Source organism: Zingiber officinale, chromosome 11A, assembly GCF_018446385.1.
Source record: "Zingiber officinale cultivar Zhangliang chromosome 11A, Zo_v1.1, whole genome shotgun sequence".
Lineage (NCBI taxonomy): Eukaryota > Viridiplantae > Streptophyta > Magnoliopsida > Zingiberales > Zingiberaceae > Zingiber > Zingiber officinale.
The window spans coordinates 31,672,238-31,692,294 of record NC_056006.1 but is presented as its reverse complement, the minus strand read 5'-3'; the positions used below and the strand labels follow the sequence as shown (position 1 = coordinate 31,692,294).

At 38.5% G+C, this 20,057-nt stretch overlaps 1 protein-coding gene across 1 annotated transcript; it reads right to left on the bottom strand.

Moving 5' to 3' along the window:
- Positions 1-5,569: 5,569 nt before the first annotated feature.
- LOC122031329 lies at positions 5,570-8,088 on the bottom strand. Its single transcript, XM_042590456.1, has 4 exons — positions 7,872-8,088; positions 6,917-7,247; positions 6,717-6,786; positions 5,570-6,115 (listed from the first exon to the last, which is right to left on the bottom strand). Exons 1-4 carry the CDS (start codon positions 8,086-8,088, stop codon positions 5,570-5,572), a joined length of 1,164 nt encoding a protein of 387 aa, XP_042446390.1.
- Positions 8,089-20,057: the final 11,969 nt, after the last annotated feature.

Genomic DNA, 20,057 nt, shown 5'->3' with positions numbered 1-20,057 from the left:
TCTCGATAAGAAAGATAAGAATGCATCTGAAATAAACAGGAGAATATTGTACTAACCAGGTCCCGAGTATAAGATCAAACAGTTCGAGGGATAAGGAAATCCTGTATGCATGTCAAACATAGGTATCCAAACAATATGCAACATATAAATGCATCAAACACAAACACAAGCAATAAATGCATCATGCATATGATGCCAATGATCGTCCTGGTCACCCAGCGCCATCGATCATCTCATACAAAGTGAGGCCGGTGGGTAGGGGTGACAAGTGCACTCTGTCGTCACTACTCCATGAGTGACCGAGTGGACGGATGTTGTCGAGTACACCTATCCTCCTACCCCAAATCATAGATGGGGGCGCGAATGCTCTCAACTCCGGTACTCAAAGACGGGGAGGAATCCCTGCCGGATAACACGTTGTGTCACACTACCCATGAGCGGACCAACGGTGCCTAACAGAGTCCCTGCTGCAACACACTCAGCCTGAATCGACCACTAACCCATGAGTGGTGGTGTGTGCAGATCCATGTAACTGGCAATGTGCTCAACAATAATGGAGTGGACTATCGCACAGCATGCAATCATGCAAATGGTGCATGGCACTAGCCACAAGAATATCCTGACCTAATCCACATATATATAAAAATGCATCAAAGGTCAACGAATCCAAAACAATCCAAAGGTATACAGAAGGTATAAAACCTAGGTCCTGAACATGGTCAAGCATGGCATATCACTACCCCTATAAGCATGTATAAACAGGTAAAATATACCTGAGATGCTAAACCAATCAATCAATCAAGCATGTAAGATTTGGGTAGTGATTAACCGTAACAGATAAGAAACACAATTAATACAACATGTTAATTTAATTACTAAGCATATCAAATGACATAAGTCAAAAGTACCCGCCTCCAATCGAAATGGTCCAATACGGTAATCGAGATACCCGTCGAGACACCGTCTCAAATCAAAGTCCTGTACCAATCAATATATATATATTTTTATTTAGCTAAAATTCATAAGAATTTAAATAGCTAAATCAAATTCACGAGACTAAATTAGGGAAAACCCTAATCCACATAATCATTTGTCTACCTAAATTAAATCTAACAATTGACTAGGGTTAATTGTCTTAACCCTAATCGTTCTATTAGATTAACTTTAAACCAACCCAATCTACAACAAGGATCCATTACTCTTATTCAAATCTACACATGATCATGTAATCAAATCCCTACACAATACCTCAATTCCTAGCTATCATTGATGCTGGAAGGAGTTGCTGCAGGGATAGGAGCACTGCTGGAAACCAAAAGCAATCCCACAATTGTTACGCAAAGCTTACAACCTTATAAAAACTTCCACTGACAGCTACCTAGAATCACCAAATCCTTACCTTGTTGCTGCTGGATCAAGACTCGTGGTCGAATTGGGCTGTCCGCCACTAGAAGGTGACTGCCTGTTGCTTCCTCTGCCGAGACTTCACTGTAGGAGGTGGCTGAAGAAAGACACAACAGTGGAATTAGGGCACGGACGAACACACCAAGGCTAGGGTTGCTGCTCCCAACTAAAATCCTTCTCAAACCTCTAAATTCCAGCGATCTAGGGCACAGCACAGTGGAGGAGGCCGACACAAAGGAGATCGACAAAGGCTCAACTGCTAGGGCTGAGGAAAGCTTCGGCCTCTGTGGTCGGCGTCGGCTCTATGGTCGGCGTCGGCTCTGTGGTGGCGGCAGAGGAGAGGAGAAGAGAAGAACTGCCTCGAGCAGTTAGGGCAGGGGAAGACAGCGTCGGGAAGGAGAAGGCCGGCGTCGCTGGCGTCGGGGCAGAAGCTAAGGCACCGGCGTTTGAGGTCGTCGGCTGAGGTGGCGATCGGCTTTCACCGAGAAGAGGAGAAGATAAAGGGGAGGAACCGCCGTGGCCGGCGGTTAGGGCACCGAAGGAGAAGGTGCGCGGCGTCGGGGAGAAGAAGGAAAGGATGCGGGGACGGCTCGGGTTCGGCGACAAAAGCAAAAGGGAAAGAAATAAAGAAATAAAAAGGAAAAGGAAAAGGATATATAAATATAATCTTTTCCTCGCTTAAATCGGGTAGCCTAAACTGGCTTTTTCGGACCCCGTTCTTGTTCCCGTTAACTCGTCCATACGAGATCCGAAAAATTCCCTAAAAATTTCCAAAAATTCCAGAAAATTCCCTTATTAATATTCGCCTATTTTCGGTATTTTACATACCCGCCTCCAATGTAGATTGAGCTAATCAACCTCTATATCGATGTGCTCGTCCCGAATCCAAATCCTCAATTCACAGCCAAAAAGATTGCTACAGAAATTTCCAAAAGCCCTATATCAAAAATATCATCACAACCGTATCAATGTTTCTAACCCAAAGACTAAATCCAAATGGAACTCAAGAAATCATTATCAATTCGATAACCAAATTTCCAAGATAACCTGAGCACCTTACCTTCTTTTTACCAAACTACTCTTGTGATCCACAGCCGGAATGGTTGCTGCCAGCATCAAGAGCAACCCCACAACACTTGCCAGCCCGAAATCAGTAGAGCAGCAATGCTACTGATCGAACCTGCAACCCTCTATAAATGGAGAACAACATTTAGTGATGATCCACGGTAGATATAGGACTAGAACATAACACAAGATAAAAATCTAAAGCCTCACCTTGCTGTCACAGATTTGCTGTCGATGGATCAAGGAAGCTAAATCTTTGTCTCCCAACAAATTTTTCTCTCTGATCCAAGATAACGCAAGCCACCATTTGGTAGGCCGACCACAGCCAACCTAGCAGAACTAGGTCATGGCACTGGACAGAGTGGAGAGGAGGAGATAAACTTCGACCGGCAACTAGCGGCAGCGGAAACTAGGGCTAGGGCAGAGGAAGAGGAAGTGGCGCTGGGACGGTGGTGGCGCACATGAGGAGCAAGGTGGCCGGCGCTCGTGTGGTGTCGTCGGAAAAGAAGGAAGATCGGCAGAGGGTGCTAGGGCACAGGCGACGGCTCGACCGGCAGTGGCTCACGCTTGCTGGCGCTTGGGCAGGCTCCTGGGAGGAAGAAGGAGAGGAGAAGAAGAAAAAAGGGAGAAAAGGATCGGGAGCAGGAACCGCCGCGGCACCGGTTAGGGCTTGGGTTCGGCGGTGTTGGGCGCGCGGGGAAAGGAAGAAGGTTTCGGCGAAAAACAAAGAAAAAAAGAAAAGCAAGGAAATAAATAAATTCAACTTTTCCTCGCTTAAATGGGATAGCCTAAATAGGCTTTCCCGGGCCCCATTTTTATTCCCGTAAACTTGTCTATACGGTCTCTGAAAAATTTCGGAAAAATTCTCAGAAATTTCGAAAAATTTCTCTTATCATTATTCGCCATTTTTTTCGGTATTTTACATATTTCATATAAATTTCTTATTATTCTTTTATGAATCACAATTAAAGAATATTTTTGATAGAAAGATATTAATAAATATTAATTTAATATTTTTTAAAAAAAGTTTGTGAGGATCTTTAACTATTATCTATTTGATGTATCTAATTTTCATAATTACTAAAACACATATCATATTCCCAAGGCATGGTTACATTAAGGCTTACATGAGTACTTTGATTTCAATTTGAAATGATTACGAGTTTTCTTATCCATCATCTTCAAATGAAATTGTTTGAATTTAAAATTTTTATATTTTTTCAATAGGGGAGTGAATTCTAAGAATTTATTGGTGGTGTTATTTTTTCATATAAATTACCATGCATTTATTATTTGTATCAACCCAAGATTTCCTAATATATATACACACGAATATGAATGTAAAAGTTTAAAACAAAACAATATGAATTTGTGCAACTCTAAGAAAAAATGCATTTCTAATAAATTTTCAAAATAACATTCCTTATAATGTTTTGCTTAATTAAATAACCTTTTAGGTTCATTTTGAAATTATTTTGTACTAAACAACATCATTTGAAGTTGTTTTTGTAAAATACTATTACTTGGAGCTATTTGACTAGGATAGTTTCAACTTTGATGCAAAGCAGGAAGATTTTTTTATTTTTTAATAAAAAATAATAAATGATAAAAGAAAAGAGAACATAAAATCTAAATTAAAAATTTAAAACTTATTTTTTTATTTATTTATTATCTAATTATAAAATATTAAAATAAATGTAAGAAAAATAAGTAAGGGAAAAAAATAAAAAAAATTAATTAAAAAATAGGAAAATATGTTTAAAATATTTTATATAATGTTGCTTATTATTCTTTTACAAATTACAGTAAAAGAATATTTTACATAGAAAGATATTAATAAATATTAATTTAATATTTTTTAAAAAAACTTTGTGAGGATGTTTAACTATTATCTATTTTATTCAAATGTATCTAATTTTTATAATTAAGAAAACACAAATCAGATTCCATGGCATGGTTCACATGATTACTTTGATTTCGATTTGAAATGATTATAAATTCTCTTATCCATCATCAGTTTAAAATGAAATTGTTTGAATTTAAAATTTTTAAATTGGTGTTATTATTTTTTCATATAAATTACCATGCATTTATTATTTGTGTCAAACCCAGGATTTCCTAATATACACACGTTAATATGAATATAAAAGTTTAAAACAAAACAATATGAATTTGTGCAATTCTAAAAAAAATCTTTTTAATAAATTATCAAAATAACATTCACTTATATTTGTCAACTTAATTAAATAACCTTTTAGATTCCATTTTGAAATTATTTTGTACTAAACAACACCATTTGAAGTTCTTTTGTAAAATACTACTACTTGGAGCTACTTTGACTAGAGTAGTTCAACTTTGATGCAAGGTAGGAAGATTTTTTTTATTTTTGAATTAAAAATAATAAATGAAAAAAAAAGAAAAAAGAACATAAAATCTAAATTAAAAATTAACAACTTACTTTTTTTATTTATTTAATAGATAGTTGTAAAAAATCAAAATAAATGTAAGAAAAAAAGTAAAGGAAAAAAAATAATTAAAAAATTAGAAAAATATCTTTAAAATATTTTATATAAAGTTGCTTATTATTCTTTTAGGAATCACAGTACAAGAATATTTTATATAGAAAGATGTTAATAAATATTAATTTAATATTTTTAAAAAAAACTTTGTGAGGATGTTTAAATATTATCTATTTGATGTGCCTAATTTTTATAATTAAACACATATCATATATCTAGGGCATGGTTACATTAAGGTTTATATGAATACTTTAATTTCGATTTGAAATGATTATAAGTTCTGTTATCTATCATCTTCAAATGAAATTGTTTGAATTTAAAAAATTTATATTTTTTGAATAAGGGAGTGAGTTCTAAGAATTTATTGGTGGTATTATTTTTTTATATATACAGTGGCGGATCCAGGAATTTAATCATGGAGGGGCGGCCACGATTTAAGCACGGCGAATTTTTTTTTTTTTAATAGTTAATAACTTCTATGTAATTAAAAAATATTTTAAAATAACTTGGCATACAGGAGAAAAAAGTACAATATTATGAAAAAAATCCGTACAATAATATTAAAATATTAATGCAATATACTAACAAATACGTGACAATTGCATTCTTCGAGACTCCATGTTCTGAAAACGCTGTAAAATTGGCTCATTGTCGACAGTATTAAAAACATCTTTCTCGATATAGACTACCAAACTATCATTCATCCATTCATCTCCAATCCTGTTTTGCAAATCTGTTTTGACAATATTCATTGCCGAAAACACTCTTTCAACGGTTGCAGTAGCAACTGGAAGAAGTAAGGCTAGCTCAATCATCCGATAAACCAAAGTAAACACACGGTTCTTCATTGTTTCAATCATTTTCTTTGCAAGAGCTCCCAAATCTGAAATGCCTTCAAACCGTTCATCTGATCTGACGTCATCAATATATGTTTCAAGCTCTTGTTCAACCAACATACGCTCACTCCAAGAAAAATCATCCGTATAAAAATGAGCCAGACGCAATAATTTCTGTACATCAAATCTAGAGAACGAGTTCCTAGGATCAAGACATGACATATAAATCAACAAATCTGTAGTTGTTTCAGAGAAACGACTACCCATCTCCTGTAGAATAATATCAATAACCTACAATTTAAAAATCAAATAACAAAAGTAAAAATTAATAAATATGTTACTGTTTAAAAGAATTTAATTGACGGTAAACAAAAAAAGAATTATAAAGTTACCTCACAAAAGATTTCAACATGGTAGTAGTGATAAAAATTAACATTTTTTCCATCTCTTTTCAAATGACTACAGCTGTTGATGTTATCTGTCATATTAATTATTTCAATGGAATGAGTGTTACAAAACTTCTTCACATCCTCAAGTAAAATATCCCATCCAAAATCTCTCAACTTTTGCAATTTGCATTTCACATTATTGATCAAATGCATCGCATTCACAATATTTTGATCTTTCTCTTGTAGAACGGTTGACAAATGATTTGTGATTGCCAATATACGTTTCATCAATAGTAGAATAAACACAAATTCATACCTCTCCATTCTTTCAACCAAAGTTCTACTTAAACCCTTAGAAGAACGATCACCATCATCAATCAAATTTTGAAGAACCTCTATAACAGATGGCCACATTTGTTCAATACGACATAAAGTTGAATGATGAGACCCCCATCGTGTATCTCCAGGTCTAGCTAGACTAGTTTCTTGGTTTAGTCCTCTACCAGAACTAATCTCTCCTCTTTCAAGAAGTTTAACTTTTCTGTTATGTTCAAGTTGTCAAAGTTTGTCGGCCTTTTTGCAAGATGATGCAGATATGTTCACAATTGAACCAACAATCCACATGAAATCACAAACATATTGATTTGCTTGAGCAACAGCTATAACCACTAGCTAGAGTTGATGAGCAAAAAAATGAACATACAATGCATACGGATTTTCTTTCATTATCAGTGACTTTAAGCCATTAAATTCTCCAGACATATTTGAAGCACTATCATATCCTTGACCTCTCAATCTTGCCACTGACAAACCATACTTAGCAAATAAAGAGTCGATTGCCTCCTTCAAACAAGCAACTGTAGTTGTTGCAACATGAACTACAACCATAAATCGTTCAATCACCTCTCCATGTTTGTTCACATATCTAATAACAACTGTCATTTGCTCTTTCACTAAACAGTCACGAGCCTCATCAAGTAGTAAAGTGAGCCACCTATCTCCAAGATCAGCTAGAATAGCATTTGTGGTCTCAACTGCACAAGCATTCACCAATTGCTTTTGAATTTTTGGGGCAATCATTTGATTATTTCCAGGTGCATTCATTCCAACAACTGCCGCAACTTATGGACACTCTAAGCTATACCATTTGAGCAATTCTAAAAAATTTCCTCTATTGGATGATGTCGAAGACTCATCATGTCCCCAAAAAGATAATCCTTGTAACAACAAAAATCGAATTACTTTTAAAATGGAAGTCAAGCGTTTGCGATAAGCAACTTCAAGCTCATGTTTCCCTGATGAAAATGAATACTCCACACTTTGTCTTTGATTCTTGAAACCCTCAAACTGTATTCTTGCCTTATTGTGCGCACTACCAACTCCACCTACATGCTCATTGAATTTTTCAATTGCTTTTTTCCAATTTATGAAACCAGATCTCGTAAACACATCATCTCCTCCAAACCCTATATTACTAGGTCTAAAAAGATAACACCAGAAACAAAAGGTTGCATCCTTTGAAACACTATACTCCAACCAATCACGGTCTTTAAACCAAACCTCTCTGAAACATCTATTATCTTTACCCATTTTTTTTCTTGGAAAATTATGGCCTCGAGGTTGACAAGGGCCCATAGCAACATATTCTTTTCGAATACGATCTCTAGCACCAACATCATACTCTTCAATCAATTTTCGTAAACCAGGATCAACAACAATTTCTACTTCACTACTCAGATTTTCAATATTTTCAGATGAAATTTGCAGAGGAGGAGGAGGAGATGGTGGTGGTTGTGGTGCATGAGTAGACTCTTCATCTGGAACACTAGACGATTCAATTGAACTCCTAGGCCTCTTTGCAAAATATTTCAACATTTTCTACAAATTATAAAGTATGAGAAAAAATTATCAACATAAAGTAATGTGAACAATTTAACAATAACACAAATAAATTATTTAACATCATTCATCAATACTTCTTTAAAAATAAAAAAAAATTAATTTAGCATAAATTATCAATATTCACAAATTACAATTAACTTGTAACGCCCCGGCCCGGGCGGCCCCACCCAGACCGAACCGGGAACGCTACCCATAATTGTCCATCGGTTTGATGACTAGCTCCACAGACCACCGGAGGTCCTTTCAGCGTGCTTTGTCCTCACTCGCACGCACCCTGGAAAACTTCCCAGGAGGTCACCCATCCTCAGATTTCTCCAAGCCAAGCACGCTTAACTTTGGAGTTCTTTGAGTTTGGGCTTCCGAAAAGGAAGGTGCACCTTGGTGATATGGATAGTACCATCTAACCTTTTAAGTCATACTTAATCAGAATCTTAGAACCTGGGTATTACAATCACCCCCACTTAAAGACACAACGTCCTCGTTGTGTAACCACAAATCACACCACAAACAAATCCCAGAATCTCCCTCGCTAGGTGGTGCCCTGGGTGCTCCTACCACAGGCGCACTCACGGTCGTAAGGTCGCTCTGATACCATCTGTAACGCCCCGGCCCGGGCGGCCCCACCCAGATCGAACCGGGAACGCTACCCATAATTGTCTATCGGTTTGATGACTAGCTCCACAGACCACCGGAGGTCCTTTCAGCGTGCTTTGTCCTCACTCGCACGCACCCTGGAAAACTTCCCAGGAGGTCACCCATCCTCAGATTTCTCCAAGCCAAGCACGCTTAACTTTGGAGTTCTTTGAGTTTGGGCTTCCGAAAAGAAAGGTGCACCTTGGTGATATGGATAGTACCATCTAACCTTTTAAGTCATACTTAATCAGAATCTTAGAACCTGGGTATTACATAACTAACCGCTACTAAAAAAACTAATTACATATTCAGAGTTTATAAAAAAAAACTAAATTACAAATTATCCAATCATTAAATATGCAAAATCTAAATTTTCAATTATCCAACCATCAAATATAAAAAAACAACTAAATATTTAAACTATCAAATTTTAAATTGTTAATTGCATCATATATTATAATCAAGAAATAATAAAACAATTATTAAAAAAATAAAATAAAATAAAATCTAGTAATCCACTTACCTGAAGGCTGAAGGCTTCACCTTTAGGCTTTGCCGCTTTGCCCCTTTGATCTGCACTCGGAAGAGAAAAAAAAAACCTTTGATCGGCGCTCGGCAGAGAAAAAAAACAAAGGCCACACAAACAAGCCGCTTGGGTTGGCGCTCGGCAGAGAAAAAAAACAAAGCGCAAGTTTGTGACTTGTGAGCGGCGAAAACCAAAAATAGGAGAGAAACGAAATTGGTTCACAATTTAAAAAGTAATTGGACAGTCACAATTAAATTGAAAAAAAAGCATTGGAAAAATATAAAAAGTAAACTTTTATATGGAAACGTGTCATGACATGAATGCATGATGACACGTGGTTCACAGTGGTCCACAATTAAAAACTTGAATGCGTCTTCGTCTCGAAACTTCGACTCTTAGTTTTCTCCGCGACTCAGACTGGTGCTTACCGTGTTTTTTCTCCGGACTCCGGCTGCTGCGAAGGAAGAAAGAAGATAGTGAGCTTGTAGCAATGGAAATCAGAATTATTCATAATAAGGTTGTTTTAAGTAAAGAGGAAGATAACTATCCTCGATTTTTTTTTTGGTTCTTGTGGGATTGTCGTATACCGGTACATCCGCCCCTGATTGGTGGTATAAATTACAATGCATTTATTATTTATGTCAACCTTGGATTTCCTAATATACACACGCTAATATGAATGTAACAGTTTAAAACAAAACAATATAAATTTGTACAATTCTAAAAAGCAAATACTTTTCTAATAAATTATCAAAATAACATTCACTTGTATTTTTCTACTTAATTAAACAACATTTTAGGTTCCATTTTGAAATTATTTTGTACTAAACAACATCATTTGAAGTTCTTTTGTAAAATACTACTACTTGGAGCTAATTTGACTAGAGTAGTTTCAACTTTGATGCAAAGTAGTAAGATTTTTTTTATTTTTTTAATAAAAAAGAATAAATGAAAAAATAAAATAGAACTTAAAATCTAAATTAAAAATTAAAAACTTAATTTTTTTTATTTATTTGACAGCTAATTATAAAAAAAATCAAAATAAATGTTAGAAAAAAAGTAAGGGAAAAACATAAAAAAATTAATTTAAAAATTACAAAAATATATTTAAAATATTTTATATAAAGTTTCTTATTATTCTTTTACAAATCACAGTAAAAGAATATTTTAGATAGAAAGATATTAATAAATATTAATTTAATATATTTTTTAAAAACTTTGTGAGGATGTTTAACTATTATATATTTGAGGTATCTAATTTTCATAATTATGGAAACACATATTATATTCCCAGGGTATGGTTACATTAAGGCTTACATGAATACTTTGATTTTGATTTGAAATAATTATAAGTTCTCTTATCCATCCTCTTCAAATGAAATTGTTTGAATTTAAAATTTTTATATTTTTTGAATAGGGGAGTGAGTTCTAAGAATTTATTGGTGGCATGGGCGGATTTAAGGGGTGGCAGGCCTGGGCTGTAGTCCAGGCTTGCTTTGGACTATTCTCTCAACTATTAAGTAGGATAGTAAAAAAAATTTAATATGCCCAATGTACAAATTTAATTTAGCCCAGTCCAAAATCTAATTTTCATTCCCCTCATTCTTCCCAAACATTAAAAGTAATTGACTGATCATTTATTTCATTTTATATGAGTCACGACTCATTAGGGATACACAAAAAATCGAAGAGTTTTGAGGAGTTGGAGCATAGAGGTAAGGATAGAGCTTGAGAACATTTTTAGCCACCCCTCTAATCAATTTCTGGCTCCGCCCCTGATTGGTGGTATTATTTTTTCATATAAATTACCATGCATTTATTATTTGTGTCAAGCCCAGGATTTCCTATTATACACACGTTAATATGAATGTAAAAATTTAAAACAAAACAATATGAATTTGTGTAACTGTAAAAAAACATACCTTTCTAATAAATTATCAAACTAACATTCACTTATATTTTTCTAGTTAATTAAATAACCTTTTAGGTTCATTTGAATTTTTTTTTACTAAGCAACACCATTTGAAGTTGTTTTGTAAAATACTACTACTTGGAGCTATTTTGACTAGAGTAGTTTCAACTTTGATGCAAAGCAGGAAGGTTTTTTTTTTTAATGTTTTAATAAAAAAAGAATTAATGAAAAATGAAAGGAGAACATAAAATCTAAATTAAAAACTTAATTTGTTTTATTTATTTAATAGCTTATTTTAAAAAATTAAAATAAATGTAAGAAAATAATGTAAGGGAAAAAAATAAAAAAAAAATAATATTTTAGATAGAAAGATATTAATAAATATTAATTTAATATATTTTTAAAAAAACTTTGTGAGGATGTTTAACTATTATCTATTTGATGTATCTAATTTTCATAATTAGGAAAACACATACCATATTCCTAGGGTATGGTTACATTAAGGCTTACATGAATACTTTGATTTCAATTTGAAATGATTATAAGTTCTCTTATCCATCATCTTCAAATGAAATTGTTTGAATTTAAAATTTTTATATTTTTTGAATAAGGGAGTGAGTTCTAAGAATTTATTTGTGGTAATATTTTTTCATATAAATTACCATACAATTATTTTTTATGTCAATCCCCGGATTTCCTAATATACACACGTTATTATGAATGTAAAAGTTTAAAACAAAAGAATATGAATTTATGCAACTCTAAAAAAAATCCCTTTTCATTAAATTATCAAAATAACGTTCACTTATCTTTTTCTACTTAATTAAAAAACCTTTTAGGTTTCATTTTCAAATTATTTTGCACTAAACAACACCATTTGAAGTTGTTTTGTAAAATACTACTACTTGAGCTACTTTGACTAGAGTTCAACTTTGATGCAAAGAAGGAAGATTTTTTTTATTTTTTTAATAAAAGAATAATAAATGAAAAAATAGAACATAAAATCTAAATTAAAAATTAAAAACTTAGTTTTTTATTTATTTTATAGCTAATTATAAAAAAATTAAAATAAATGTAAGAAAAAAGTAAGGGAAAAAAAATAAAAATATTAATTAAAAAAAGAAAAATATCTTTAAAATATTTTATATAAAGTAGCTTATTATTCTTTTATAAATCACAGTAAAAGAATATTTTAGATAGAAATATATTAATAAATATTAATTTAATATTTTTTAAAAAAACTTTGTGAGGATATTTAACTATTATCTATTTGATGTATCTATTTTCATAATTATGAAAATACATATAAGATTCCAGGGCATGGTTGTTTACATGAATATTTTGATTTCGATTTGAAAGGATTATAAATCCTCTTATCCATCCTCAGTTTCAAATGAAATTGTTTGAATTTAAAATTTTTATATTTTTTGAATAGGGGAGTGAGTTCTAAGGATTCATTGGTGGTATTATTTTTTAAAAATTTGATTTAACTTTTGATTAATTCGATTCATTTTCAATTTTAACATTTATAATTCGGTTAAATCAAATAATATATTAATTTAATTATTTTTTAATTTAAAAATATAATGTCACGCCCCCAAAAGAGTCCCTGTCCGAGAAAATTTCGGCAGCATCTCCCCTGTACGGCGGACAATCAAAAATTTTCTACAAGCACTAAATACTCAGCCACAGGCGGCTGGAATCATAACAATAATAAAAATCAATCACCACGCAGTTTATATATATATTCCGACTCAAAAACCACCCTACTCAACTATACTCGTAAAACTCAAAACCGACGAACTCACCTCTTCTGCCAACCAGGCAGGCATGTAGTAGAATAAAAACCAAATCCAAATCCATCGATATAATAAAATCTATATCATGTCCATAAGCAAATAAATCTAGAACATAACGAGTTCAAACAGTCTAGAACAGAAAGAAACCAAAGAAAACCAAACATATCCTGGAGGTCTGCAGGACTAGCACTACGTGCAGTGAGGACTAGCGACTGGAACTCCCTCCTGACAGCATCAACCTGAAAATATCAACAATGGAGGCGGGGTGAGTCCAACACTCAGATGCAGTTGATATGCAAAGTAAAAACAACACCTAGCACTAATCATGCGTGCTTCTGATAAGAAAGATAAGAATGCATCGAAATAAATAGGAGAATCTTGTACTAACCGAGTCCGAGTATAAGGTCAGCGATCAGGGATAAAAATCACATGCATGCCAAACATAGGTATCAAACAATATGCGGCATATAAATGCAGCAAACACAAACACAAGCAATAAATGCATCATGCGTATGATGCCAATGATGCGTCCCGGTCACCCGACGCCAGTCGATCATCTCATACAAAAGTGAGGCCGAGTGGGTAGGGCTGTGACAACCGTGCACTCTGTCGTCACTACGTGATCGAGTGGACGGGATGCTGTCGGAGTACACCTATCCTCCTACCCCAAATCATAGATGGGGAGCACAATGCTCTCAACTCCCGGTACTCAAAGACGGGAGGAATCCTGCCGGATAACACGTTGTGTCACACTACCCATGGGCGGACCAACGGTGCCTAACAGAGTCCCTGCTGCAATACACTCGGCTGAATCGACCACTAACCCATGAGTAGTGGTGTGTGCAAATCGATGTAACTGGCGATGTGCTCAACAATAATGGAGTCGACTATCGCACAGATGCAATCATGCAAATGAGCACTAACCACAAGAATATCCTGACCTAATCCACATATATATAAAAATGCATCATAGGTCAACGAATCCAAAACAATCCAAAGGCATACAGAAGGTATAAAACCTAGGTCCTGAACATGGTCAAGCATGGCATATCACTACCCCTATAAGCATGTATAAACAGGTAAAATATACCTGAGATGCAAAACCAATCAATCAATCAAGCATGTAAGATTTGGGTAGTGATTAACCGAAACAGATAAGAAACACAATTAATGCAACATGTTAATTTAATTACTAAGCATATCAAATGACATAAGTCAAAAGTACCCGCCTCCGATAATAAAGATCCAATCCTATATCGAGATACTCGTCTCGCGTCAAGGTCCTGTAATACATATACAGATTTAGCCAATTACCTATAAATTAATTAGCTAAATCGAATCTCAAACTAAATATAATCCATACCTATAAATTACTACTAAATGATCAACACACTCTTAGCAATAACTCCTACATTGAATTCAATATTCCCCTAAGCATTCTACCATCAAAATGAACACAAAAACTCACCAAGAACAGGGATTCCTCAGTTGATCAATGTCGAAGGTATACGTTGTGATACCGATGTCCAATCCTCAACCCACAGCCAAAGCAGATCGCTGCCGGAAGAAGTAAATGCTGGCGACCCTCCTCACTCACTGAACCCTTCTTGATCGCCGGAAATCAGAGGAAGAGAAGGTCGGCGGCAGTGCTAGGGCACCGCAAAGAGCTTCTGTGCGTCTGCGCGATGAAGCCAGAACAAAGCAGAGGCTCGGCAGAACCTAAGGCAGAGGAGGAAGTTGGCCGATGATCTAGGGCACCGGCGACGGCTCGATCAGTGGTGGTGACAGTGGCGCTAGGGCCCGGATCTGGTGGCCGGCTCTGGAAACTCCACAGCGAGGGGCGCCGATGGCTAGCTAGGGCTCGGCGCGCGGCCGTGGTGGCGCCGTCACTCGGCGAGATGGTGGAGCAAAGGTGGTGCTGGGTTGGTGCCGGGACGCAGAGAGTTAGGGAGTAGAGGAATCGGTGGTGTGGCTCGGGAAGGAAGAAAATGAAGGAAAAGTGAAGGGAAACCGCCGAGCGGTTAGGGCAAGGATCGGGAGGAAGCTTGGCGTCGGCGCGAGTTCGGCAAGGAGGAGTGAACGACGACAACCAAAAACAAAGAAAAAAGAAAATAAATAAAGAAAAAGGAATTAAGAAATTCAACTTTTCCTCTTTTAAATAGGGTAGCCAAAACAGGCTTTTCCCTGGCCCCATTTTTATCCCCGTCAACTCATCCGTACGAGCTCCGAAAAATTCCCGAAAAATTTCCAAAAATTCCCTTATTAATATTCGCCTATTTTCCGGTATTTTACATTCTCCCCCACCTATAAAAATTTGGTCCCCAAATTTCGTTATCTACCATCAGCAAGTACTAACAACAGATATAGAGTATAAATGCTGAACGGTAAATAAATCGCATACCTCAAGTGAAAAGATGGGGATATCGAGCTCGGATAGTGTCCTCGAGCTCCCAAGTGGCCTCCTCGTCTGAATGATGCTGCCATCCGACTTTAACCAGTCGGATGGTCTTGTTCCGCAACTGACGCTCCTTCCGGTCGAGAATCGACAGGAACTGGGATATCTGCCAGCATATACGTCGGATCGGGTACATATCTCCTCAGCATGGATACATGAAATACATCGTGAACGCCTGACAGGGATGGCTCCGATCCTCTACAAGATCTCGAAAGGACCAATATACCGCGGAGCTAGCTTACCTCGAGGCTAAATCTCTTCACCCCTTTAGTGGGTGAAACTCGAGAAATACATGGTCGCCAATAGAGAACTCTAGTGGTGCGTCTCCGTCGGCATAACTCTTCCGGCGATCCTGCGCCTCGACATCCTCCGTCGATAGTGCGGACCAACTCGCATCTGCTGAACTCTATGAGGTCCCAACAATGAGCCTCTCCAACCTCATCCCAAAGGATGGGTGTCCAACAAGGTCTACCATCGCCTCAAGCGGTGCCATGGATAGCCGAATGGAAGGCAGTTGTTGTAGGCAAACTCTACTAACGGCAGATGATCCCAGCCTCCGAAATCCATAACACATGACCTCAGCAGGTCCTCTAAAATCTGAATGGTCCGCTCATTGTCCATCCATGCATGGATGGAAGCGATCTTGAAGCGGAGCTATGTGCCTGGGCTGCTGCAGACTAGAAGCAGAGGCGTGAACCGTGGATCTCTATCCGAAATGATACTCAATGGAACACCATGTAGCGATAATCTCTCGGATCGCCAATCGATCCGGAATCAATCCTCGAATCGCTAAAGTCGGCGGTTGGTTAATCGATCAACGATTACCCAAATCGCGTCATAACTCGTCGTGTCCTCGGCAACCCTACCACAAAGTCCATGGTAATGTGATCCCACTTCCACTCGGGAATAGGAATCATCTGAAGTAATCCTGCGGTCTGTGTTCACCTTCACTGTGACAAACAAGACATCTAGCTATGAAATCCGCGATGTCTTTCTTCATCCCGTTCCACGTAGGAACGCCTCAAGTCTCGATACATACGGGTTTCGCTGGATGGATCGCAATCGAAACGGTGTGCCTCAAGTAGCTCTGTAAGACCGGATGGAGCGAGGTGCGCATAATCGCCTCGAAGTATATGATACCCTCCTCGTCTCGTGTAAACTCGGTCTCTGCCGGAAGCTATCATCGCTAATAACCGCAAATCTTGATCACTAGCACATGCCTCTCGGATCCTCGTCCGATCGACGATGAGCAACCATGGTAACAAGAATACCTGATCATGGGTCCGCTCCTCAAGATCTAACTCCAGAAACTCGAATCAAGTCCGTGATCAAGTCCGGTGAGCTAAAGTCCTCGACTTCTGCGAGTCATTCGCAACCACATTAGCTTTCCCGGGTGGTAGCTAATGGTACAATCGTAGTCCTTCGGAACTCCATCCATCTCCTCAGTCGAAGATTAAGCTCCTTCGGGTGAAAATGTATTTGAGACTCTTATGATCGGTGAGAATCTCAAATGTGATCACAGATAAATGATGGCAAAGCTTGAGCAAAGATGATGACTAATTCCAAGTCATGGTGGTAGTTCTTCTCATGCTCCTTGGTGACGAAGCATAAGAGACTACCTGGTCTTTGCATCGAGCAGCGCCCAAACCCAGTAGAGGCGTCGGTGTAAAGTACAAATCCATCCTCTCCGGAAGGTAAAACCAAAACTGGAGCCGACACTAATCTCCGCTTGACTGAAAGCTGGTCTCGCAATCCTCGGACCATATGAACTTCACGCCTTTCCGGGTAAGGCGTGTCAGCGGCATACGCGAGAATCCCTCGACAAAGCGTCGGTAATATCCGTGATCGAGCATGCGGATCTCACAGGCGACTTGGTGCTCCCAAGGGTGACCTCGATCTTCGAGGATCAAGAAATACCTCGCTAGAAACCACGTGTCCCAATCGATGAGGATAGCGAATGCACACTTGCTTAACCTCGTCTGGTGATGTCGTCGAAGAATCTCAAGGCTGTGCGAAGATCTTGTGCATGCTCCTCCTCGGAGCGAGTAGACCAATATGTCATCAATGAAAAGCGATAACAAACCGATCTAGATACTTGAAATATGCGGTTCATCAAGTCCATAAACACCGCTGGAGCATTAAGCCCAAATGGCATTACCAAAACTCATAATGACCGTATCTGGTACGGAATCTTCTGAATATCTGAGTCTCTGACTCTCAGCTGATGATATCCAGATCGCAGATCAATCTTAGAATACACTGATGTACCTCTGAGCTGATCAAACAAATCCTCAATCCATGGTAATGGATATTTATTTCTGATAGTAACTGCATTCAGCTGCCTGTAGTCAATACACAACCTCATCGTACCATCCTTTTTCTTGACAAACAGAACTGGAGAACCCCATGGTGAAACACTAGGGCGAATGAATCCTCTGTCTAAAAGCTCCTGGAGTTGAACCTTCAGCTCGTTCAACTCATTTGGTGCCATACGATACGGAGCTTTCGATGTCGGCGCGGTTCCCGGAATCAGCTCAATAGCGAACTCCACTGGCCTTCTGGGAGGCAAACCTGGCAGCTCCTCTGGAAATACATCTGGGTATTCCCGGACAACAGGAACGTCGGAGAGCTGCGAACTACTACTGTCCTCAGTACTGATCAATGACAATAGAAAACCATGACAGCCGTGAGACAGCAGCTTCTGCGCCTGAATCGCTGAAATAATCGAGATGTCGTCATCTATGATGCCAGTGAAACTCCACGAGGGTTGGTTCGGAGGCCGAAAGGTGACCACCCTCGTCTGGCAATCAACGGTAGCATGATATACTGATAGCCAATCCATACCAAGAATGATATCAAACTCGACCATCTCCAATACTAGAAGATCTACCGTAAGTATCATGTTGCCAAAGTCTAACGGGCAACCTCTGATCTCCTGGGTGACGTCTAAAGTATCACCGGACGGTAGGGAGACGGTCAATCGCTGCAGTCTAAAAGTAGGTAATCTACCAATCTCCCGCATAAAGGTACGGGATATAAAAGAGTGCGAGCTACCAGTATCAATCAATATATCAGCGGAAAATGCATAAATGGAAATCGTACCGCGGAAAACGGATCTGTCGGCTCGCTGCGCATCCCCTCTGGTAATCGCATGAACACGCCCAGTCTCTGGCGGAGGAGGAGGTGGTAATCTTTGCCAAATTCTTTGGTGAACGGCTGGCTTGGACTATATGCGATAAGGCGAGAGGATGGTGGCCGATCTTGTCGGTGGCGGCCCGTCTTTGAGTCGGATAATATGGTCACGGAGCAAAACTGGGGTGCTCTGAAGAGTACTCTGTCCAAGCATGCCAAATCGTGAGGGCTGCTCCTGCGACATTGTGAAGATTGGGCTCGCCCTCCTCGATATACAGTGACTGTCCCTTGACTGACCCTCCGGGCCGTGTCTTGAGCCTTGGTGACAATCTCGGCTCTGGTGCCGATAGTTGCAATAAAGCAAACCGAGCAGGGTGAGGTGATCTGGATCCACATCAAACAATGAGTATCACGGAAGGTGGTTGCGGTTCTTGAGAAAACCGGAACGCGTCGAAGACCGCCGATTTACGAGACCTACGAGGCGCCCGAAGAACTCGGACTGTATGCTGCGACTACTACGAGGCATCATCGCTTTGATCTGCTGGACCGCCCGGATGTCGACCCGTATGCTTTCTTTTCCGTCCGGATATCTTGTCATCGAGCTAACTCTATCATCAAAGCTCGATTCAATGCATCAGAGTATGATCCCTAATCTGTACATGCAGATAACCATCCAATCCTGTATAAAGCTGCATCATGCGAGTTCATCCTCCATGACTAACTCGGACAAAAAGCCAACCGGAGGAATTGATATTATACTCGGTCAGGCGATTATTACGCCTCGGACTCATAAAATCCTGTCGGCGAGCCATCGATAGGGACGGTGGAAAAGCGGCTCTCAAAGCCTCTCGAACTCGGTCCATGTGACGTTAGCTCACCAATAATAGAACTGAGTAACCCACTGGCATTAGCTTCATCCGTAAATGGTAGCGGCCTCTGCTTTCTCCCCTCGGAGCAAGCCATATAGAAGAAAGTCTGCTCCATAGTCTCTATCCATGACAGAGCCATACTCGGATCGAGATCTCCGCGGAAAAGAGTGAAACGAGTCTTCATCGACTCAGCCAATCTTGGAATCCTTGCTCGTGCAGCGACAGCAGGAACTGGCGGAAACACTGGAGCTGATACTACGGGTGGTACCGCGGAATAAACCGGAGGAGGAACTCCGGTCTTCTGATATATCGGAGCATAAGCGTCGGTGGTCTTGCTCAGGGAACAAAAGTGGTGGCAAGAGTGCGGTGGGAAAAGGTACGGATGTGGGCATTTCTTTCTCATGAGCACTTTGGGAGTGCCCGGTATAGGATACCATAGATCCAGTGGTGGTGGCCTTTGAATACGCCAGTAAGGTCTGGGCAGATGTCGGGTACCAATGGTACCCACTGATGCGTAAGCGGGGTAGGCATGGATACCGGTGTGGCCAAAATAGGTATCTCTGGAGCTATCGGGTTTGAGGCCCGATGCTCCTGCATCTGAGTGCATCACGGTGAC